The sequence below is a fragment of the Cladophialophora immunda genome (genome assembly GCF_000835495.1).
Source record: "Cladophialophora immunda strain CBS 83496 unplaced genomic scaffold supercont1.3, whole genome shotgun sequence".
NCBI classification, from domain to species: domain Eukaryota; kingdom Fungi; phylum Ascomycota; class Eurotiomycetes; order Chaetothyriales; family Herpotrichiellaceae; genus Cladophialophora; species Cladophialophora immunda.
Genome location: NW_015622543.1, coordinates 653,630 through 676,855, shown reverse-complemented (window position 1 = coordinate 676,855; position 23,226 = coordinate 653,630). Strand labels below are relative to the sequence as shown.

Genomic DNA, 23,226 nt, shown 5'->3' with positions numbered 1-23,226 from the left:
ATCGCTTGATGTGGCCCTGTGTGATGTTTGGGGACCGCGGTCTTTGTCGAAGAGGTGAGTATAGGCTCACTATGCCAAACCGCGCCTGGGCGCGGTTTGAAAGAGCCCTTGGCCTATCGCCTTTCCAGCGTCTACGCTCCTCTGGATTGCTCTTTTGTGCTTCTGTGAAGCGCAGAGACATAATCGCGCCCCTCAAGGATGTCGGCTTCGTGGCCAAGTGGTCTGTTCGATCTTTCACCGCACATGCTTGGGATCCAAGCAACGCCACAGCGCCCTCGAAGCATCCGTAAAGACCTCTTATCCACCTACCCATAACTTCAACCATCGTCTATAGAGATCCGGCGAATTCGAAAGGACGCCACTATGTTGACAGGGCTCCCTTATACTCTCCTCCCTTTGCTGCTTGTACTAGGAAATTGGAGGGTGAGCTGTTTCGCTTTCTCATCTTTGTCCTCTTTTGTCACGGCAGTCGGTCTCTGAGCTCGTCCATCAGCAACATTGGCACATAAAGACGCTCACAGCGCCATACAGCTTCAAGATATTGCTCTTCTGCTCCCCTGTTCCAGACGGTTCGCAATCCTTATCTGTGCCCGCCCAGCTCCAAACAATGGAGCGCCATCTGCTGACTTCTCCGACTACCCATATACGAGACAAGACAAATCCCCTTGAAGTCAAAGCATATTCGGTCCTCCTCCCTGCGTTTGGATCCATCAGCCCATCCGTGCAGCGGACATTTTTGTGTGCCTGCACTCCGCTCTTGTCGGGGAGAGACGACTGGGCTGCGGGTTGACGAAAAGTTGGGGAAAGAACAGGAGGAGAAGTTGTGTTTTCAACCAGAATGAATTGTTGTCAAGCAAAAATACGAGAAGAGACCCAGTCTTTCCTCCCGTTTGGGATGACGACTTCAAAGCAAGACGGTGTGAGCGTTGGTGAGTTCAAGATGGTCTCTGAGAAGCCTTCAGGCTCATGCAGCATGCTAATACCTGCAGATACCGCAGATACAAACCAGGCAGAAGCTTACATGAACACGACCTGGAGCAATTGAGCACAACCCTTCGCACGATTCTGGATCCCCTCATGCCGTGTTGATCCTCCGGCTTGAGACTTGCTCACCCAGAGATAGAAGGTCTGATTCCTTTTCTGGATCATTGATACACCCATCTCCAATGCAATGATAGGACGAACATCGAACCAGACATTAGATTCTAGCTCATAGCTGTTTTCACCCAGGCAGAAAGCATGAAAAGCTGCACGGACAACCGCCGACTCGGATAAGGCTCGCGATTCAGGGGATCGAAGGGGTGACCGGGCCTCGGAATATTGTTCTTCCGTACTATATACCTCAATACCTCAGAGAGAGGTGCCTTGGGTTTCAGTTGAAGTTGGTCTGTTGGGACGAACAAAAGACGTTCTCTTGTCTAAACCGTGTCTGTTATGCTGATGGGAACACTTGGTCTGTTTGTTGTCCACATCCTCTATGTTTGCTCCCCAGTGGAGTCTGATATTTGCTAGGACTGCCGCCTCCGGGCTGACTGTTTTCTTTGTCTGCTCCTTCAGGTTCTACGCTATCCTAGTATTCCTTTGACGAGCCCCGTCTTTCCCCAATATCCAAGATTCTAAGGCCCGGTTGCCTCCTTCCCGCGATAGCTGTCATGGCACGTGGAGATGGTGGAAATGCTTGGTATTAGTTCCGTCCGTCCTTGCAGTTACAATGGTTTGCAAGCACCGAGACTTTTGCTAGAGGTCGCAACAACTTGGTGTCCTGCTCACGCTTTCGTGGTTCAAGAAGGCTAGAGATTCGATATCGAAGTCCGGCTATTTTTCATACACATCAGGTCGATCACTTGTCCCAAGTTCTAGACTCCGCCCAGTCTAAGCCCTCAGAAGGGCGCAAGCAGAATGCAGAGACGGATCGGTCCACAGTTAAGCATTCCCAGCCCAGCTTCGCAGAAGAGAAGATGGCGGATATCTGGTACTACACATGCATCCTCATGCGTCAGCAACGTCTTTAGGCAGCTTAACCAAATCTCACCGTCTGTTTCCAACATGGGCTGCTGCATCGGGAAATGCCTGGCCCGCAAAAGGACCCATGCTTCCGAGGCGGACAGATGGATGATGCCGGGACGCGTTCGCCGCTGGAGAGAACAACAGTCAATGCATGGGGCACGAGCTGTCTCTGGATGCCAGTGCCACTTCGAACAGCGTTCGGGCAACCGCTGACAGGACCTTGAACAAGATCGTGGACCATCTGAGTTGGTAGATGGCAATGGGAACCGGCGAGATGGAAATTGGGGGCTTCGGACATGGTGCGGGCAGCTGCTGCCATTGGCTGACGTAGTTGGCTTTCCCAAGATTCTCGTGGTGAGACGTGCGACACAGCTTCGTGACTGCGATTTCCATGTTTTCGTCCTAAACAATATTTGTCCTGTCCTTAATCTCCTCGAATACCTTCGAGAGCTCTAACATCTTAAGCATGCTTCCTCCGCCCAGATGACCTCCGGGCCAATGCGCAAGCTTCCCACTACCCCCAAGTGCGCTGCTCCAGCCTCGAGATGGGCTTCCAGTTATCCCAACCAAGCCCAGCTTCTTCGCAGGCACAGGTCGACCGCTTCCGGTGGCGCTTCTTTGCGCCAGGTGCTGCCCAAGAGACACCTAGCACAAGTGAGGCCTGAGCCCATATCCGAAGTCTGGTTTACGTCCACGTCCCCCAGAACTGGCCCGGAAGACGACCTCCTTGGACCTCCTACGCCTGGCAACAATAATAATGACCACAAGCCGCCGGATGAACGCTTGATCAGGCTAGGGAAGAGTATGTTCCACGTGGAATCATTAGAAGAGGCCATTGCAAAAGCTGACATTGCCATAGCGTTGCGAATATTGTCGCCTCTCCTCCCGGACATCCTCACCAAGCCCCTCCCACCCGAGATCCTGTCCCCCAACATCTCCCTACATCTCTTCCCCTCGACTCATCCTCATCTGCCGGCTGTCAAGGGCCGTGTTGCTTACCGCGCCTCTCTCTGGACTGCCCCGGTCGCCTGGGGCTGCGTCCCTATCGTGGGTAATGTAAAGTTGAGAATCATTTCGGAGAAGATTGTGCGGACAGGATTCTCATATGCCACTCCCCCATCCGAGGACGAGCAAGATCTCAGTGCAGAAAAACTGGTAGTGCGATGGAAGACGGAGCCCAAAACTAACGGCAATGGCAACGGCAGTCCCGAAGCCGCCGCATCTACCACGACCGACTCGAACATCAATCGCGGGCTGTCGAAACTGCTCGGCGGAGATAAACCCATCTTCAACCTCAACAAAGGCGACGACTTTACAGGTCTATTCATTTTCACTTTTGACTCCAAGGGCAGGATAGCAAGCCATACTATTGAACACGCGGAGGAGAGCAATGGCTTCGACAAGACGAGCAAGGTGGTCACGCTGACGGACTGGTTGTTGGGCAAAGCGAAATGGGGAAGGAACAAGGAGCAAGAACTCGTGCCCGGGTTGGCAATGAGAGTTTGTCGGGACGAGTGGAACATCAGGAGGGGGCTGCCCCCGAATTCCTAGGACAGAGTCGTCGACACCCGACCTGAAATCATCAGGCGTTGATGAGGGCCCGGCGATCAATCCATTGCCAGCTCATATTCGAGCTTGCAGCTTGATTCGTCGACTTCATTCCTTTCAGATGTCGATGTTCGGAGTGCGCCTTTCGCACTCCTGTCTAAGAAATTAACCCAAGGTGAAACAAAAGATGTGCCTCGAGCGGCTTCGTCGATAGCATGGAAACAGAACACATCCCTAATTCGGCGCCGCTCTACTCTACTCATCCATAGGATTTTAAGTTGTAACAATTATCAGTGTGAAGAGAAAAGTATTTCCAGATCTTCCTTGTGCCCTATAAGCGTCGAGAACAAGTCGTTAGCAAGAATGGGTGTCGATTTTGCCAGCCGTACTGTTCGACAGAGCCACATAATTCATCCTGAGTCTATAAACCTATTAATAGTGATATTGACATGAAACCTGTTGCGCTGTCCTGCAAAAGAATATTTTTTTTTGGGTTTGGGCGGACATCTCATCGCGTCTTCAATACCCAGCTAGAAAGCTATCATCCTAAAGGCCTCCCTCCCATCACAAAAGTCGGAATATGGGTATCTCTGGATCAAAGGGTCGATTCAAGGGCAAGGACCTGGACACGTCAAGTCAGCGAAACTGGTCGAGAGCAACGACAACTGCATCAATCACAGAGGTTAGAGGGGCTCCAAACTCACCAAAGCTGTCCTTGTAGGAATGTAAACCTGGGTGAAGTTCTTCCTGTTGTTCCACGGCAGGTCGGTCGTGAAAAATCTCGTGTCCTTTGCATTTCTCCCGTGCCCGCCATACTCAGGGGCATCCGTGTCGATGACGATCCGATAGACGCCCGGGACATCTACGCCGACTCTGTAATCGGTGAACGAGTTCGTGGGGTGGAAGTTGAATATCCACAAGAGACCTGCCCTTTCAAAGACCAGCACCTTGTCGTCCTCGTTTTTCAAAGAGATGTAAGCCTGGGCGCTGTGGAGCCAGCCATATTTCTCTTCAGTCCACTGCATAGTCCGGTCGAATTCGTTCAGGAACCTGTAGCGAAGAAGGTGGTCTTCGGTCAAGTTTAATTGTCGGCGGGCGTACCAGAAGGAGTTGTCATTGCCTGCTCGAGGAAAGTCGAGCCACTCTGGGTGCCCAAATTCGTTGCCCTCGAAGTTGAGATAGCCTTCGCCACCCAGGCCATGGGTCACGAGGCGGATCATTTTATGGAGGGAGAGCGCGCGGTCGATGGTCGGTGTCAACGGGGTCAGGACCGACATGTGCGTGTACATCTCCGCATCGGCCAGCCACATCATCAGTGACTTATCACCTACCAGGGCCTGGTCGTGGGATTCGGCATAGGCAATGGTCTTCTCACCGTGCCGTCGGTTGGTGAGGGTGAATGCGATGTTGCCGATATCCCACTCATCGTCCTTCTTCTCTTTGAGAAGCTTGATGTACATATCAGGAACAGCCATAGCGAGGCGGTAGTCAAATCCTATTCCGCCTAGTGAAAGCTTCAAGCACAAGGCGGGCATGCCGGAGACGTCTTCAGCAATGGTGATGCAGTTGGGGTAGATGTCGTGAAGCATTTCGTTGGCAAGCATGAGATACACCACGGCTTCCACATCCACGGATGGGCCAAAATATTCGTGGTAGCCTCCCGAGAATCCTGTGCCAATGCCGTGATGAACGTAAAGCATGGAAGTAACTCCGTCGAAACGGAAGCCGTCAAATTGGTACTCCTCCATCCAAAATCGGAGGTTGGATAACAGAAATCGTAACACTTCGTGATGACCATAGTTGAAAAGTCGTGAGTCCCATAGCTCGTGTCGACCTTTTCCACCTTCGTGGAAGTAAAGGTGGTCGCTGCCATCGAACATATTGAGGCCGTCCAGTACGTTCTTGCTTGCATGAGAGTGCACAACATCGAGGAGCACTGTGATTCCCATGCCGTGGGCCGTGTCGATCAGTTCCTTCAGATCCTCCGGCGTCCCGTACCTGGAGCTCGCTGCAAAGAAGGAGTTGACCTGATATCCGAAAGAAGCATAGTAAGCGTGCTCCATGATTGCCATTAATTGAATGACATTGTACCCGAGATACTTGATTCTTGGGAGCATGTTCTTGGTGAACTCCTTGTACGTGGCAACCTTCTGCTCAGGGGAAGAAATACCGACGTGTGCTTCGTAGATGCGGACGCTCTTTGGATAGGGAGGGCGAGGGTTCTTGAAGACATAACGCTCCTCCTTGGGGGGGTTCCACAGCACGGCATCGTAGACCGGGGACACGGAGAGTTCTTGGGTAACTCTGGTGATCCAGGCTGGTATTCTTTCAATGCGCTCTCCGCCAGGAATGACCATGGAAATCTTCAGTTTGGTGTTATGTTGAATGGCTGGGACGCCGTCTTTTGCAGGGAGCCTCAGTTCCCATACACCATACTCGTTCTTCTTCATTGGGTGTGCCTCTCTGTTCCAGTTGTTGAACTCGCCGATCAAGGAAGCTTGCTCAGCGTTGGGAGCCCATTCCCGATAGACTATAGAACCGTCTGGCTCGAACGTAAAGCCAAAGTTCTCATATCCACGGCTGAATTTCTCCAGGCCACCTTCTGTTTGATCAATCTTCTTTATCCATTCCTGGGCTTTGGAAAACCGGTACTTCAGGTCTCCCCGGAACGGTTCTAGCCAAGGGTCGAGCTGTATAACGCCTAGTGAGAAGTTAGAGAGACTGTAGAGAGTCATGAGGGTTTGCATACCTGTTCCGTCAAGGGGAGCTTCCCCGCTGGCAGGCGCAGCCATGACCGAATTTGCAGAGTCCTGATTCAACGCCATGAGGGGCAGTCGAGGTCACAACGGGAGCTGGGAAGTGGTGCAATAGTCAATTGGGTCGGGTTAAGGGAATGTCAGAACTCAAGGGCGGAGAAAGGGCAATGTTAGGAGCTCAAAAGTATTTATCGAGCTGTTCCTGGGTGGCCGGAGGCTTGTTGGAGGAGGTTTTGTGCCTCGATGGGAAAAGTGTTGAATGAGGTGTTTACCTGCGCAGCCAGCGAGACCCTTGGGGGATGCGGCGAAATTGTGGTTTGAGGGTCTCGATAATAATGACATCAACCCTCAACAAAGCACCACCAGCAACTTTTGACGTGGCTTTGACGTGGGGAAGCTCAGCCAAAGGCCCAAAGCCCAATCCTCCCTGTGTCCTCAAGCCAATCAACGCACCCATCAAAATCTGCGCCGCCACTTGCTTCCTTCCGACAGTTTTTCCGTTCCGGACAGTCTTCGTTGCAACCATCCATCCCCATCGCAAAAGTCCAACGCGCTCGAGGCCTAGAACTACGAAGTTTTACTCGACACTCTCTCCCTCGAGATCGCCGCCCTTCTTCATCAGCTCTACTCTTTCACCGCTATCCACGAGTGGCTTCTGGATGACCTTCTCTTGCTCATCATTGTCTATCTTCAGCCCAACGCACTTCGCAATGAAGTCGCACAACAGCTCCTCTGCCTCAAGAGCATTCCCTGTCAACGCATGATCATCGTTCTCGAAGAGTTTCAGTTGCCGATCCCCCTCTCTGCCATATGACTCGTAGAGACTCTGGGAGCAGTGCCATTTCAACGTTCGATCACCGGTGCCGTGGAGCAAGAGCAGCGGCCTTGGGGCCAGCTTCTTTATCCCGCCTGTACCTGCGGTTTGGCTTGCAATGGTCGCACACCCTACCACACGTTCTGCCAACGTCAGACACGCTCTTGAACAGGATGCTTGACATTTACCTTTCTCTTGTGCGCCCACGGCGAACTGCAGGCTATCGTTAGCGTGTGTGCATACTGGCGAGATCTGAATGCTGTTCAAGTACAAGACCATCATCCCAGAGGTAAAGGAAAACTCACGACTGGCGTGCCTCCAAATGACCAACCAACCAATACAAATCTGTGAATGGAATACTTCTGCTCCAGATGATCCATAGCCGCAGTCACGTCTTCCACGCAAGGAGTGTCATGGGCCGGATAGCGGTAATCCAGTCGAAGTACAGGTATACCCCGCCGAAGACTGGCAAGTTTGTCTCCAATAGAAACATACATCGATGAAGGACCGATGACGCCTCCGCCAGCGCCAGAGACGAGTATCGCAGCAGCTGCCACCCTGTCCTTGTTGTCTGTGTATCCTGCCGGAAGATAGAGAAATCCACGCACGCTTTTCCCTCCAACAGGGACTGAAAGACGTTCCGTGGTACAAAGGGATTTTTGGACCTGTTTGAGGGTCCCGAACTTCGTGGCGTGCTCCAGTATATTCATCCCAGTCGAAGTCATTTCGACTTGCGATCGTGTTCGGCTGCTCGAGGTCCTCTATGTCCGCTTTTTAGCTTGAAGCTCCGCGGTCTTTTGCGCAAAGTCGGCAGGAATTCAAATCTACAAGCATTTCAATGAAATGTTGATTTACAGCCTTGTCGCGGCACATTTCGCCGGATATATTGACGCCATGCAGTAAGGAAACGTCATTGGCACAAGGGTTTCATCCAGTAGATTCAATATGGAAGCGCATTGCCGACAGCCTGGGATCCTCTCAGGCATTTGGCGTAACCTTCCCCTGCTCTTTGAGTGGTTGGTAGATCGGCTCCCCTTGACTCGCTCATCCACGCCAATCGATATTTCATCAGGACTCCTCTCATGGCAAGTACATTAGATACTTTGTATGGAGTTGAGGAGCAGCACCTGCGCCGGTGAAACTTCGGAACAACTCGCACAGGTTGTGGCGATATGGAAATGAGGGGGCATCCGTGCAGCTGCGCTTGCTATCGCCTCTCCGAACAATCGCGTTGACTCATACCACCTCCCCCTTCGTTATTCTATCAAGATTGCTGCATGCAGATAGGAGGCAGGAATTCTAAATCCTTGGGCGCTGGCACTTGAAGCCCGCCCTCCGTGTGAACAACACCAATGCGCTCGATAGTGTCTCTTCCAATCTTCCTTTGCCCGGCCCTCGATCGCACCTTGACCGCATCAACCACGTCTATGCCACGCCGGCTCCGTTCGTCGTATATTGCCTTCAGCAAGCGATCTCTTTCGACTCAACCGCAAAGATTGTCCTCGTCGCAATTTCATCGTTCCGACTTTGCAAATCAACCTTTCACCGGGACCTACGAGCCAGGCTTGCCTACGTCTGGCCCATTAGCTGGAGCTTCGATTTATGGTACTCCTCGCCTGACTCCGAAAGCTCTGAAGCAGCATCTTGATCAGTTTGTCGTCGGCCAAGAGCGAGCTAAGAAAGTGTTGAGCGTTGCCGTATTTAATCATTATCAACGAATACAAGAGCTGCAGAGACGTGAAGAGGAAGAAGAAGAGCTGCTTGCACAGAGGGAAAGAAGAGAGCGGCATCCTGTTGAAAATGAGTTCCCAGGTCAACAGTCCACGATCCGCATGGGCGGACCCTCAGCTACCCTCAACCCACGGACAGGCGGCTCGCTCTTAGTGGATACAAGTCCTCTGACTCTGGAAAAGTCGAATATCTTGCTTCTGGGTCCCAGTGGTGTGGGAAAGACACTGATGGCAAAGACTCTTGCTAGAGTTCTCTCTGTCCCCTTTTCCATGTCTGATTGCACACCCTTCACTCAAGCTGGATACATTGGCGAGGATGCCGAGGTTTGCGTCCACCGGTTGTTGGCAGCAGCGAACTATGACGTCGAAAGAGCCGAGCGAGGCATCATATGTTTGGATGAAGTTGACAAAATAGCAACGGCTAAGGTCAGCCATGGCAAAGATGTGTCAGGCGAAGGCGTCCAGCAAGCACTTCTGAAGATCATCGAAGGGACGACCATCCAGATCCAGGCAAAACCCGAGAGGAATGCTCCTCGAGCAGGTGGACAGTCACAGACCTATCCCACCAACAGTCCCTTGGGCGCCGGCTTCTCATCTGGATCGTCGGGGCCCTCTGCCACCCCAGCAAAAGGCGAGGTTTATAATGTTCGAACGGATAATATCCTCTTTATCTTCAGCGGTGCATTCATTGGCCTTCAAAAGCACATCATGGACCGGCTGACGAAAGGGAGCATTGGGTTTGGAGCCAGTGTACGATCTAGCTCCAATTTAGCCTCCTACAGTCGCGATCCGAAATCCACCACTATCACTCCAGTCCCCATCCTGCCAGGATCCCAAGAAGAGGCTCTCTACAAGAAACATTTGCCCTTCTTCACCCCGGCGCCAGCTCCTGAGCAGACAACTATGGATGGCTCTGCCCCAGAACCGAACTACTTCAACCCTTTGGACCTGGTCACCCCAGCCGATCTACAATCCTACGGCTTCATCCCCGAGCTTATCGGACGTATACCGACGACTGCCGCCTTAGCCGCCCTCACCCACACTCTTCTATTGCGTATCCTGACAGAGCCGCGCAACTCGCTAGTGGCGCAATATGTCACGCTGTTCTCGCTCTCAGGCATCGAGCTCCGCTTTACTACCCCGGCTCTCCACGTAGTTGCTTCAAACGCTCTCGCCATGGGCACAGGAGCTCGAGCTCTGCGAACGGAAATGGAGACTATCCTTGGTGATGCTATGTTCGAAGTGCCCGGGAGTAGCGTCAAATATGTGTTGGTAACCGAACGCGTGGCAAAGAGAGAAGAAGGAGCCATCTACTTTGGGAGGGGCCAAGGTGGCAAGTTCCACGCTCTGATCGCTCAGGAGGAAGGGGACTGGGAAGACAAGCAGAAGAGAAAGGACCCTAACCGGAAAGGCGAGGCGGCATCCGCCAGCTTTGAAGACTGGAGAACGAAGACAACAATAGCTGCTGGAAGCGGTGGCTGAGATTATCCACGTCGGCTGTCCTCCTAATGAGACGATGACGAATGATGAACATCAAAATCACCTCTATTGATTGACCAATGCACTCACCATATGGGATTTCCTGGATTTGCCGTAAACCGACCTCATCCAAAGGCCTCGACTTGATGGACAATGGACATGATAAGAGGTCTCTAGCCGCACCGAATTGTATTCAGAGTCGGAGTTCGACCTTCGGCAGCCTTGCCCTCATCACCCTCAGCCTTGGATTGTACCTCACCCTTGGTCTGGACACTTCACATACTCATCCTTTCTCCTCGCCAAGCAGTCGACCTCAATATAAGCGGATCCTCTTGCCCGAAAATTCAAGAATATCTGTTACACTGGTCAATTTCCTGTCGCCTTTGGGCACCAATTATCGTGACCACCTACGAACAAGAGCTGATTACAGTCACAAAAGTGGACTCACCCAGAGACTGTCGAGCCTTGCTGGCTACAGAGGTACTTGTGACCTTTGTGGTGACAGCGTTACGGCCAGGACGCATAGGGTAAAAATCTGAAAGCCCCTAGCGGGCTGTCTGCAAACTTCCGGGAACATCTGTTCTGCAGGGAGGCACCGATTTTTTGTCTCCCTTGGGGGGGTTCAATTCTCGCTGTGGGCGTGAGATTTCGCTTTTTTACTGGTTTTTTTGGGCTCTATAGATTGTCAGACTAGTTTTGTGGGTTTGTGGGAGGAGGTGCGGCAGAAATGGTTCTGGCGCTGTGAGTGAATCATGGCGCACAGCTGGAAAGCATGAGCACAATCGGGCAAGAGGCAGTTCGAGGTTGCATACTTGGCGCAGAATCTTTCAGGCGGCGCAAGGCAATGACTTGTCAACAGAAGCACCCTCAGGCATCATTCCGTGAGCCGAGCAAGTGCTTTTACAGATTTCAAGGACACTTGTCTGGGAAGACTAGCACTGCGCATCAGCCAGCCTTTGAGAGGGACTACATCACTCTCGGCCCAGGAAGCGATGCTCACAAACTCAACCCACTGGAGTTTTCCACCCCTGGTGAAGATGTGGATATCGAGCCAGATTCAAGGAGTGGATTAGAGAAACAAGACAATATCAACAGCCTGGAGCGTGAACACCAGCATTGAATAGCAGGCGACGAAGGGATATATCATTCCGCCTGGGGACTCGAGTCTGAACTGCTGGATATTGGCAGAATAGAGTGAAGGATTCTATTCTTCCTTGAATCCAAAGCGATACAACATGTCAACAAAGGTGACCAGTGTTTGTGCTATCGTGTATAGCAACCCACAGAAAAGGGGCTCACAGCCTTGACTTGGCCCAAAGCGCCTGACAAATCCTCCATGTTCATTGCATCATATGCCGTGCGGAGCGTGAACAAGCATTCGGCACCATCGGTATTCTTGCAGATTTTGTCTCTGCCATTTGGTGCCAGAGAGTCATTTTGAACCGCGTCGGCCCTGACAAAAGTTTAGGCATTCGTGTGCCTCGCTTCAAGCAAGCTTCGGAGCCGCTGTACTCCATCGAGGAATATAGCCACCAGAGCTGTATGGCTGGGTGGCCTACTAGTGGCCTTATTGTGACGTAGGGGCGATTCGGCGATGCTCGGATCCTTCTCCATTGGTTCCTTATTAATATCAGGTATTGTGTCGCGGCGGCATTGTATATATATCAACCACAAACACTCTCCCTTTCCCATTTCCCTTGGCCCAATTCTCCTGCTCTTAGATTTTCGCTGTACATAATTTCCCAGATTGTCCACTACGCAATCAAATCATGTCTGCACCGCGCGTGCTCGTCCTCGGCGGCCACGGAAAGGTCTCGCTGTTCCTGCAACCCCTCCTGCTCGCCAAGAAGTGGCATGTCACCAGCGTCGTCCGCAACCCGGCGTACGAGTCGGAGATCCTGGCGCTCGGCAAGGACAAGCCGGGCAAGATCGAGGTGTTGGTGGACAGTCTCGACGACGTCAAAGAGGTCGGCGACGCGCAGAGGGTGCTGGAACAGGTGAAGCCGGATATCGTGGTGTGGAGTGCCGGTAAGTTTACATGCTTTACTACTATACCATGTGCACACGTCCCGGAGCGTTCAGGCAGCGAGCTCCTAGTATCTTACCTGAGAGTTCAGCAGTGTTGACGTGGGCGGTTTGATAGGGGCTGGTGGAAAGGGCGGACCGGCGAGAACGAAGGCCATCGATATGGTCGCCGCGAAATGCTACATCTCGGCGTCGCTGGCGATGCCCAGCGTCAAGAAGTTCCTCATGGTTTCGTACCACGCGGTAAGTAGTCTCGAGTCCTCAGCTTGCTTGGTCCCGTCCCCTCGCCTTGTATTGTAAGCCTCGAGGATTCTGCTGACACCCCGCGTGTCACGCGACATAGTCCCGCAAGGGCTATCCGCCGTGGTGGACCGACGACGACAGGAAAGCCGCCGACAACATCAACCAAAACATTCTGCCGGTCTACTACCAAGCCAAGGTAGAGGCGGACGAGCATCTCGAGGCGCTTGCGAAGAAGAGGCTGGACGGCGGTGACACAGCGTTCCAAGCCATCAACTTGAGGCCCGGCACGTTGGCGGACAAGCCAGGCACGGGCAAGGTTACGCTGGGCAAGACGCCCGTGAGCGGCAGTAAGTTTCGAGTCCTTTTCCTTTTCCTTTTTTTTTTTCATTTTATTTTCCCAACCTGCTAGGGCCGCCAGAAATCATGTTCGCTGATCACTTCCCACACAAAAACAGGTGTACCCCGCGAGGATGTGGCCCGCGTGGCCGCAGCGCTGTTGGAGCGGGACGATACGAGAGGTTGGTTTGATTTGCTGGAAGGCGACGTGCCCATCGAAGAAGCAATCGACAATCTCGTCAAGAGCGGGCACAACGGTCTCGAAGGAGAGGATATGCAGCGCATTTGGGGACGAGAGACCTGAAAATACCCTATAAAGGACCGCGCTTTGTTTAAAGTGCACTGCTGACCTTTCTGGTTGAGGAGCGTGATGGATCATTCACCCGCACTTGCCAGTGGCGTCCGCTATAGACTTTGACTTGATTCTCTCCGTCAGAACCTGGTCCTAGTCGAAATGGCACTTCTCGGTTCGAGAGGCTGTAGTGCGGTAGTCATTTCAATAAAAGTACCTGTTAGTCCCCAGCCTATTCTGAAGTCACTTGTCGATAACATTGAGTCACCTTAGGCTTGATCCATCGTGAAGGCTCTCTTGGCCAGATGCAATATCGCTCTGAGCCAGAATCTATGCATTGTTTGTCGACGAGGCTGACGGTGGTGCGCCCGCAAGTCCCTTGCTGCTTCTCCGCCCACGGGATCCGCCCGATATTGCGTCACGATTCTCCATCTCCAAATCTTACTAATTGATGGAACGATAAATCAGACATGGACGTCGATAGATTTCCATTGCGATATCGTTGAGAGAAGAAGCTTTGCATGTAGGTTGGAAAAGCATCTCGGAATCATGGGTTCAGCGTCACATCCTGACGCAGACATCTACCCGGAAGCAACAGGCCCGGCGGCCAAGATTGTTGCGGCACATCAGAAGGACGAGCCCATCACTTTGTACTCGGGATGGTTTTGCCCGTTCGTGCAACGAGCCTGGATCACTCTTGAGGAGAAGCAGATTCCGTACAAGTATGTCGAGATCAATCCGTATCGGAAGGAACCAAGGTGTGTATCAGATCAACGCTGCACTCGTCTGGACCGGTATTTTTGTACCAACCGAAAGGCAGTTTTCTCAAGCTCAACCCGCGAGGTTTGGTTCCCACCTTAGGCTGTCCTCAAGAGGATGGGTCAACCAAGCCGCTGATTGAATCCAATATCATCTGCGAGTATGTCACGACAGAGACCTAGAGTGCGAGGTTGCCGTCAGTTGACAAAATCAGATACCTCGACGAGATGTATCCAAACCAGACACCCCTGTGGCCACGCGATCCTTATAAAAAAGCCGTCATGAAAGTATGGGTCGATCACATAACGACCAGGATCCTCCCAGCATACCATAGGTAGTCAGCGGTGCACTCAATCTTGACTCAGACATCTCACGGCGGTACAGGTTCTTGCAACATACGGAGAAAAGCCCGTATACCTTGGAGAAAGCACGGGCGGAGCTCCTGAACGCCCTCAAGACATGGATTTCCAACGCAGATCCTGAGGGGCCATATTTCATGGGCAAAGACTTCACCTTTGGCGATGTGGCTCTCGCTCCCTGGGCGGTGAGGATGTGGGTGCTCGACCACTTCAAGGGCGGCCTGGGAATTCCTCCTCCAGGCCAGGGCGGTGAAGACGAGCAGCTGTGGAATCGATGGCGGAAATGGTTTGATGTCGTGACAGCGAGGAAATCCGTGACCGAGACAATGAGTGACAAGGAACACTACATGCCTATATATAAGCGGTATGCGGAAGACCGGGCCATGAGTGAGATGGCCAAAGCCATCAGAGAAGGGAGAGCGGTGCCCTGAAACAATCAACCAGAGGACGTCAGTCAAAAGTATGGCATGCCGTTCTGGAAGAGCTGCCTCGGCCGGCAGGTCATGAATTCTGACAATGAGCGACAGAGCTTGCGAATATACAGAACAAGCTGTCAGTGGTCATATCATTCAATGAGATCTATACAACTGTCCATAGGCTGTGGCGGAAGAGAACTACGGAGCCATCTCAACACGGAATCGACGAGGCGGAAATTTCCTTGGCGCGTCTTCCGCGTAAACACTGCACGTTTCTCCGTTCAGCACCCGTTGTGTCCTTACAGTATTCTTGCTCCAACGGCCTCATCCTAGCTATCCTTGCATACGTCCTACGGCAAACCCCATCGAGGTATGGCAGAGGGGCCAGTGTTCATCGATACCGGTTGACGTAGCGGCACTTTCACGTCCGACTGCTGAACCAACATGCCACGCGCCCCTCGAAGAGCAGCGCATCAGGCCCGTAACAATGAAGTCACAACGACACCCACTCGCAACGCCTTGACAGCAGAAATCCCTCCATTTATGCTCGAAACCCCTCCTCATGCTCCCTTCCTCACTACTCCCTTACCACCGTCGAACAATCCGGGCAACTCCATTGTTCCAGGAACTAATCCCCCACGTCGTCAACACGTTCGGAACGAACCAACACCAACCGCTCATGGAAACGGAAATATCCACCAAGAGGGCGCCGAAGAGACACAGGCGTCGCAGAATGGTCTTGGCTCAACAGCCTCAGAAGGGGGTCACGCAGACGAGCAGTCACTGCTTGAATCTGTCCACCATGACATTGAAGATGCCAGACACCTCCAGGGCCTGAGGGACATTTCATCGTTGGCAACATGGACGTTGTCTTCTACAAAGCCCGGCTGTGGGCTGCCACAGCTGCGGAACCCGAGCCCAGCTCTATTCTGGCAGAGTGATGGGCCGCAACCTCACACTCTGACGTTACACTTCTTCAAGCTTGTCGCCATCGTCAAAATGAGAATCTACCTGGACTTCGAGCTGGACGAGTCGTACACACCGACGAAAATGAAATTCTATGCAGGCATGTCAGAAGGGAGTCTGGTTGAGTTTGGCACATGGGAAGTCAACGACACTGTTGATCTGGAGACGGGTGAGGCGCACAGCAGCATAGAAGGCTTACGGGGCTGGATCGACATACCGCTGAAGGGTGTAGGCGGTAGAGAGCCACGCTACCATGGAAATTCGGATATGGTAGCCAGTCAGGGAGAGCCTACGCTTTACCCCCTCAGATCTGATCTCCAGGAGAATCCGGGAGGGGATGTGCTGAAGGCGATGGTGGTACAGATTCGTATTTGTGAGAACCACCAGAATGGCAAGGACACCCATGTTCGGGGATTCCAGGTATTTGGACGAGACTACAGCCACCATGCAGAGATGAAGAGCCATGTGAGGAAGGGCAAAGGCAGTAAACAGAAACAGGCGCTGGAGGGTGATGACGATGCCGACAGGGTTGCTGGGCTTCAGATGGCGGACTGGATGGGTGAGGCTGAGATCCGATAAACGCTCCATGACTTTGATGACTCCTGCTACGACACAGACATGGACACGGACATTGACGATTGAAAAGCATTAATGCATATTGGGACGAGCTGCTGGATCACGATCATAATCCTTACGAGTTATTGCGAACGGTGCTCTGCAGAATTGTTCTGGCGTTGACCTCAGTGAGCACGATTCACACAAGTCACACGGCACACCTGAGACATCACTCTTCACTCTTCACGCTTTACACACCGCCGCCACCACAATACCTCTCCTGCGATCTCCTCTTCTTCTCTACCACCGCTCGGACTGCACTTCTCACCCTCAACCTTAACAATCATAAATAGCATGCAAGATGGTCAGCCTACGTGTATCAATCCACCTTCTTCTCTGTCTCGGCATCTGTTTGCCATGCTGGTACCTTGTAGATAAAATCCCTCAAGGTTTGGATCACCTGGGGGCACTTTGACTCTGGAATGATGCTAATCAAGTTACCTCAGATGCCTGGGTCAATGATCGGTGTGATAGTCTCCCTTACCAAGCTCGAGCGTCGTCCGCGACAGGCCGAGTCTCCATCCCTTCGACCTGCATGTTGCAACCCTACGGCTCGACCAAGATCCAGTCCTGCCTCTCCGACCAACGCCTCATATTCTTCGGTGGTGCAAAAGCTCGACAAATATTCTGGACTGTGGCAGAAAAGCTTGGCCATCAAGATGCGTCTCAAACTGCTAGTCAGAGCCTAGAAACCAATATCGAAGGTGCTACAATGTTCAACTCGGACGGCGTGGAAATCATTCATGTCTGGGACTCTACATTCAACTCAACCAGTCATGCCCTTGTGGGCATAAGGCCAACAGAAAAGAACTACGCTCCTGCAGACTACCCATGGATGATCGATGACGTTCACTTCTTTTTCAACGAGGATGGCGTCCATCTTACCGACGAGGCTGCACCTCTTCATGCCGACACCGTGTTAAATTACTTCTGCAACAAGCGTGTCGACACGCCATCAAAAGCCTCCCAAGCATACTGTTGTGCCCCCTATGTCGGTCCAAATGCTGTGCAGAAGATGCTCCTCTTCATGAGTTCATGTGCGATCGTCTATCACCTCTTTTCGTTCTTCGAATACAGAAAGCATGTCACCGATTGTGAAAGAGACTGGGTCTCCTTTCCAAAAACACCCAGAATTGCTGGTGCGATGGCTACAGTCTTGCTTGCCGTACTGTACTGTTTCGTGGCCGATCGTACTGCCTTGTTCGACAAAGGTCCGAAAGTGGCCGAGCTGGGCAAATTCACATGCATGACAGGCCTTGCGTTGCTCGCTGGCCTGGCAACCTTCAAACAAAGTCTGACTCAAGATGAGACCACTGATGAAAACATTGCCACACTACCAAAAAACCACCAGGTGCTTTCCAGGCAGCAGACAGAGGAGTGGAAAGGCTGGATGCAGATCGTCATCCTCTTCTACCACTACTTTGGCTTGTCCAAAGTTCTCTGGGTCTACCAGTTTGTCCGGCTCTTGGTCTCTTCTTACCTCTTCATGACTGGATTTGGACACACAACCTATTTCATTACCACGAACGACTTCTCATTTCGCAGGGTGGCGAGCGTCTTGCTGAGGACTAACTTGCTCAACATTATTCTTGCTTTCGTGATGGGGACTCGGTATGATTTGTACTATTTTCCAATGCTGACCAGCTTGTGGTTTCTCATTGTCTGGGCGACAGTCCCTAGGACTGCAAAACCTGGCGTGGACGTGGGCCGGTTTGTCCGCCGGACTGCCATATCTGTCACCTTGGTCAGACTCGCCCTAGGAGCCAGCAACATCGTTGCACCGTCAATCGCCGTTCTCAGCAGTCCAGGCTTCGGCCTTCCTGAAATCGATGGACGGGAGTTGATCTTCAGATTCAGCCTCGATGCATACATTGCCTTCGTTGGCATGATCGCGGCTGTTCTTTATGCACAGTACGACACATTCTTCGGCCTCCAGTGTCATAAAACTGCGCTGGTGTCCATCCCTTGGTCACAGCTGGCTTCGAGATTGACACCATGGGTTGCCGCGTTTGTCATTTCAGCATACTGTATATTTTGCGGCTCTTTCCCAGACAAGTTTCGCTACAATGAGTGGCACCCTTTTCTTTCGCCTTTGCCTGTGCTGGCTTTCATTGTCCTGAGGAACTCGACTCGAAAACTGTCCGCCTCTCATAGTCGGTTTTTTGCTTGGTTTGGCCGATGCTCACTGGAGACTTTCGTCTTTCAATATCACATATTGCTTGCTGCCGACTCTCGTGGTGTGCTTCGCCCAAGACTAGCCTGCAAACTCATGGGTCCGCGGACGTGCCGAGGAGGTTTTGATATTCTGGAGACCGTCACCGTGGTTGCTGCGTTCCTGTGGATGAGTGCTGCTACGACAAATGCTCTATCGATAATCACCAAGAGCCTTACTGACCTTGGACCTAAGACGCTGTTCACTTTCGTTGGCCTATGGATGCTCAACTTGGCGTGGAGGTCATCGGCCGCTGGAACCGCATAATATTGGTGCATGTTGAAGTTTCCGTCCATCAACCCTGTACTCTTGGTTAATTCCGCCCCAGAGGTCCACCTTACCACAATGAGACGCCCTTCTCCAACTTTGAGCTTTTGTCTACTCCACACTTTCGGTACGTTTTCTCGATGTGACCTGGCGGCGGAGAAGAACGCTTCCAAGGTCGAGCTTTGACGATGGCCTGGATACCTGATGAGTCAATGATTGAAAGGAGATGCAATTCTTTGCATGGCCGGGCCATGATTCAATCCATAGGGTCAAGCATTTATGGGAACGTCGTGCCTCCGATATCGTACCTGCTGATCTCACGCCCTCTTCAGCAGCCACGCAACTCCATCATCGACCGGGATGCTACCACGGCAAAAGTGTGCCGTGCGGTCTTCGGAGGCAAGGTGGGTTTTGAACCTGCCTCCACATCTCACTACTCTTTAGACCCTTCAGTCCCGGTTGAGCGACGCTTGTGTCCTGCCACAGGAAATTCCTCGTTTGCAGCGATATCTAACGGCTTGTGTTGCGCAATTTGTCTAAGACTTTCTTCAATCGAGGAGATACACGACTTGCGGTAAAGCAACCCCATAATGCGCGAGGACAAGCCGGAAGGAGACAGCGATGAGGTCGCGGTGGAAGTTCCCCTTCAGCCTGGGGAGCCTGTTGTGGCTTTCGATGCATCTGTTGAACCACCATACGGATGGGTCGTCTGCATCGCCATGCATTTGATCAATGGCTTTACATGGGGGATCATTGCTGTATGTTTACTCGGCCAGGAATGTCCTATTGAGTTCTAACCTTCTTGACTAGTCATATGGCGTGTACCTATCATACTACATTGATCATTCCATATTCCCGGGCGCCACAGATTTGGACTATACGTTTATTGGTGGCGTCAACTTCGCTTGTGCCATGCTGTGCGGACCTATCGTCAACTTGTTTGTCCGAAGACTTGGGACGCATGTACCTATGTACTGTGGCTGCATCATGTTTGCTGGCGGTTTTGTCGCTGCCTCATTTGCCACAGAATTCTGGCACCTTATTTTGACGCAGGGCATCCTCGTCGGGTATGTGACTGAAGCTTTCATCTGATCGTGCCTGTACTAATGTTTTGGCAGGCTGGGAACAGGTTTTTCGTGGTTACCTGCTACACCAATCCTCCCACAATGGTTCAACAGAAACAGAAGTTTGGCACAAGGCATCGCAGCGGCAGGAAGCGGCGTTGGTGGCGTTATCTTCTCTGCCGCAACGACACCCATGATCCAGAATCTCTCGCTTGCTTGGTCACTCCGAATTACTGGCATCCTCGCATTTGTCGTCTTGTTTACCGCATGTTCGTTAATCCGCGATCGAAACAAGACAATCCGTCCAAGCTACAAGCCGATAGACACAGATCTCCTGAAGAGGTATCGGGTCTGGTTACTTATTTTGTATACATTTTTCTCGATCCTCGGGTATATCGTGATGATCTATTCTCTAGGTAAGCCATCGTCTGATCCCTCCTGTTTCGTCGACATGTGGCTCATCTACATCTCAGGCGCGTTCGCAACATCGCTTGGGTTGAGTCAGGACCAAGGCGGCACCGTGATCACCATTATGAATGTCGGAACTGCTTTTGGAAGGCCTTTCGTCGGTGTGCTTAGCGATCGATTCGGCAGGATGACAGTGGCATGCCTCCTCACCGCGTCCAACACCGTGCTAGCATATGCAATCTGGATTCCCACGAACTCTTATGGGCTGCTCATATTCTTTGCTCTTGTTGTGGGCGCCACGAGTGGTGTATACTGGGGTGTACGGAAAGAACATTGTTCACGTTGTTAACCATGCTAACCTGTGCTTAGACCATTGCACCTCTTTGCGCCGAGGTTGTCGAACTGAAAGAGCTTCCGTCGGCACTCAGCCTAATGTGGGTTACTGTGTCCACGCCTGCTTTATGTGAGTCCTTACACCACCCATCATCTGACGAAGCAGCAGCTCATTCCGCGTGCAGTCTCAGAAGCAATTGCGCTGGAAATCCGCCGGCCTCATTCGTCCCGGCCTTATTTGTGGCCTCAAATCTATAGTGGCTTGGTCTTTCTGATCTCTAGCTTTTTCATGTTTGAACTCCGGCGGCAAAAATGGGGCTTCAGCAGGGAGAGGCATAGATGAAAGTTCTCAACACAAGATGTTGGGGCAACGACCTGTATATTCAGTCTAGGACCACATCCCGTCTTATGACTACCGACATCAGGCTTTGTGATGGGACAAATATCTCCCATCCGCCATACTCTTCCGTGGCGACAAGCAAGCCAAAAAGAAGCGCCCGCCGCCTCCTTCGCGGAACGACAGGGATAAAAGTACCACTGGTGACCGATTCTCGCGCTTCAAAAGTGTACTCGCCAATACTGTCTCCCTTCATTGGATTTACAAATGAAGGCCGTGTAGGGCGAACGGCCATACCATAGGCCGAACACCCGGCAGCATCCAACTCTGGGAGGAGGCCAAAGGCCGTCTTCTGCTCCACTCCTATACTCTCTCCCAACATTGCCACGACAGCTTGTTCCAAAGAAAGCTGGTTGAGGACTGGAGGTGGCTTTCAATGGATCTGCTCGGGGGACCCTCGTTTGGAGGAACTGAGCTCCGGCTCAACCTCCAAAATCGCCGAAGATCTGGACATATTCAAGGACAGTTCCAAAGCTTCCAGAGGCTTCGGCAGTCCCTAGAGGGCAGGTTTGAGATAGTCAGAGCTCAGACTGTGACATGCCAAGAATGGTACTGTTCTGGGTGCAGCAGTCTGCCATGTTGAGAGGGTCTGAATTCGTATCGCGGGCGCACAAGGATGCTGCTGTGTAGAGTATTCCAGTTGTATCTATACTGGGCATGGCCAAAATGGCTCCGATGAGATTCACCCGCCCACCAGATCCGAAAGTGCGGAGAAAGTCAAGATCCCATGATCCCAACACAAGGCTGGGTGAAGCTAGTCATTAGGTCCGAAATGCCTGCGCCGGCCACATGCCTCGGTATCATCCACCCACGGAATGTGCTGTCCACTAGTCCCATCTAATCATCAACAGCCGAAAACATCTGGCTTCGTTGTGGACGTTCTTGTGTATTATTCTTATTCTTCGTTGGTCTCGGTCATCTGCCACTTAATACCAGACTGTCAGATATGCCACGATAGTCGCGGCACCGCAAACGCAAATCATGCCCGTGAAAGAGATCTATATCCTCCGGCACGGCCACCGGCTGGCCTGGTCCTTGAACCCGAGGACGGGCAAGTACACTTCCAATCACCCGTTCCCGACACGTCTACCAGCAGATCCGCCGCTGGCGTCGCATGGCGTGCGTCAAGCGCAAGAGACGGCAGCACATCTCAGCGAAGCGTTCGCCGACTTGATCAAGCAAGACCGGCTGCGGGTCTATTCCAGCCTGTTCTACCGCTGTCTGGAAACCCTCCACCCGGTGATGGAGGCCATCTTGGAGCAGGTGCCGGCACATGATGTCAAAAGAAGGAGAAATCTACAAGTTCGCGGCGAGAGAGGGCTGGGCGAATGGTTCGGCCGCGCCTGGTTCGTCCAACCGCGCCCCGCGGATCCTGAGAGGCTGCGGAATGAGTTCTTCCCCTGGCTGGACGACTCGTACGCTTCCCGTGTCGTCCCGCCGGAGAATGGCGAGCGGATCCACGACCTGCACGACCGTGTGGCGCGCGCGTTGGCACGGGTCATACAGGACGTGGACGAGGAGTATGCGCGAGCCGGGAGGGGCAACGAGGAAGTGACGGTCTTGATCTGTGGACATGCCGCGCCGATTATCGCGAGCGGCAGGGCTCTGACAGGGGAGGTCCCCGAGGATTGGGACGAGGAGGACTTTCGATGTTTTACGTGCGGGCTCAGCAAATTTGTGCGTCGGAAACTACCTCCTCCTTCTTCTTCCACCTCCTCTGGCGCTCAGAAGGAGGCGGACGAAGAGTACTGCTACCATGACGAGGACTGGAGGAATAATGGCACCGGCGTCGCTGGGGGGTGGGATTGCATCTGGAATAGCGATTGCCGTCACTTGAGCCAGGGCGAGGAGAGAGGCTGGCATTTCCACGGAGACGAGAGTTTTGATTCTTACGAGGACTTAGATGGCAGAGGCGTCAAGACGTCGGACGGAGGTATTCATCAGTCCAAGTTATGAACTCGCTAGAAATGGGAGAGGGTTGAGGTGGTTGGTTGTCTATGGCGGAGCATCCCGACCGAGGATTTGCTGGAAGGAGAAATATGAGAGATACCCTCCATATAGATAGGTAGGTAGAGATAGACCATAGAGAGCCCACCTGGTGGTCGAGCACCAAGTCAGCATGTCGTGTTTGTAAACAGCTCGGTTGTTGAGTCGTCGGTTTGGCGGACCAAAGGCCACTCTCGCCTCCGCAAAAGCAACG

General features: G+C 52.5%; 9 protein-coding genes across 9 annotated transcripts; 8 read left to right on the top strand and 1 right to left on the bottom strand.

The window, feature by feature from the left end:
- The first annotated feature begins 2,387 nt into the window (after window positions 1–2,387).
- PV07_04813 (uncharacterized protein) lies at window positions 2,388–3,862 on the top strand. Its single transcript, XM_016391659.1, has 2 exons — window positions 2,388–2,809; window positions 2,867–3,862. Exons 1-2 carry the CDS (start codon window positions 2,491–2,493, stop codon window positions 3,556–3,558), a joined length of 1,011 nt encoding a protein of 336 aa, XP_016249178.1. The 5' UTR covers window positions 2,388–2,490; the 3' UTR covers window positions 3,559–3,862.
- PV07_04812 (1,4-alpha-glucan-branching enzyme) lies at window positions 3,804–6,668 on the bottom strand. Its single transcript, XM_016391658.1, has 3 exons — window positions 6,305–6,668; window positions 4,260–6,256; window positions 3,804–4,177 (listed from the first exon to the last, which is right to left on the bottom strand). Exons 1-3 carry the CDS (start codon window positions 6,378–6,380, stop codon window positions 4,151–4,153), a joined length of 2,100 nt encoding a protein of 699 aa, XP_016249177.1. The 5' UTR covers window positions 6,381–6,668; the 3' UTR covers window positions 3,804–4,150.
- A 1,677-nt stretch (window positions 6,669–8,345) lies between these two features.
- Window positions 8,346–11,962, top strand: PV07_04811 (ATP-dependent Clp protease, ATP-binding subunit ClpX). Its single transcript, XM_016391657.1, has one exon. The coding sequence runs from the start codon at window positions 8,478–8,480 to the stop codon at window positions 10,335–10,337; it is 1,860 nt and encodes a 619-aa protein (XP_016249176.1). The 5' UTR covers window positions 8,346–8,477; the 3' UTR covers window positions 10,338–11,962.
- Window positions 11,963–12,011: 49 nt separating this feature from the next.
- PV07_04810 (uncharacterized protein) lies at window positions 12,012–13,498 on the top strand. The gene is made up of 4 exons (XM_016391656.1): window positions 12,012–12,362; window positions 12,478–12,602; window positions 12,703–12,949; window positions 13,058–13,498. The coding sequence occupies exons 1-4, from the start codon at window positions 12,104–12,106 to the stop codon at window positions 13,240–13,242; spliced, it is 816 nt and encodes a 271-aa protein (XP_016249175.1). The 5' UTR covers window positions 12,012–12,103; the 3' UTR covers window positions 13,243–13,498.
- A 207-nt stretch (window positions 13,499–13,705) lies between these two features.
- On the top strand, window positions 13,706–15,007 carry PV07_04809 (uncharacterized protein). The gene is made up of 4 exons (XM_016391655.1): window positions 13,706–13,988; window positions 14,051–14,149; window positions 14,204–14,323; window positions 14,374–15,007. Exons 1-4 carry the CDS (start codon window positions 13,780–13,782, stop codon window positions 14,777–14,779), a joined length of 834 nt encoding a protein of 277 aa, XP_016249174.1. The 5' UTR covers window positions 13,706–13,779; the 3' UTR covers window positions 14,780–15,007.
- A 201-nt stretch (window positions 15,008–15,208) lies between these two features.
- On the top strand, window positions 15,209–16,309 carry PV07_04808 (uncharacterized protein; the record flags this gene model as incomplete). Its single annotated transcript, XM_016391654.1, has 1 exon — window positions 15,209–16,309. The coding sequence occupies one exon, from the start codon at window positions 15,209–15,211 to the stop codon at window positions 16,307–16,309; it is 1,101 nt and encodes a 366-aa protein (XP_016249173.1).
- Window positions 16,310–16,880: 571 nt separating this feature from the next.
- On the top strand, window positions 16,881–18,824 carry PV07_04807 (uncharacterized protein; the record flags this gene model as incomplete). Its single annotated transcript, XM_016391653.1, has 1 exon — window positions 16,881–18,824. The coding sequence occupies one exon, from the start codon at window positions 16,881–16,883 to the stop codon at window positions 18,822–18,824; it is 1,944 nt and encodes a 647-aa protein (XP_016249172.1).
- Window positions 18,825–19,414: 590 nt separating this feature from the next.
- PV07_04806 (uncharacterized protein) lies at window positions 19,415–20,972 on the top strand (the record flags this gene model as incomplete). Its single annotated transcript, XM_016391652.1, has 6 exons — window positions 19,415–19,582; window positions 19,635–19,891; window positions 19,943–20,304; window positions 20,362–20,615; window positions 20,666–20,759; window positions 20,815–20,972. 6 exons carry the CDS (start codon window positions 19,415–19,417, stop codon window positions 20,970–20,972), a joined length of 1,293 nt encoding a protein of 430 aa, XP_016249171.1.
- Window positions 20,973–21,838: 866 nt separating this feature from the next.
- Window positions 21,839–23,151, top strand: PV07_04805 (uncharacterized protein). Its single transcript, XM_016391651.1, has one exon. The coding sequence runs from the start codon at window positions 22,008–22,010 to the stop codon at window positions 22,980–22,982; it is 975 nt and encodes a 324-aa protein (XP_016249170.1). The 5' UTR covers window positions 21,839–22,007; the 3' UTR covers window positions 22,983–23,151.
- The last annotated feature ends 75 nt before the right edge of the window (window positions 23,152–23,226 follow it).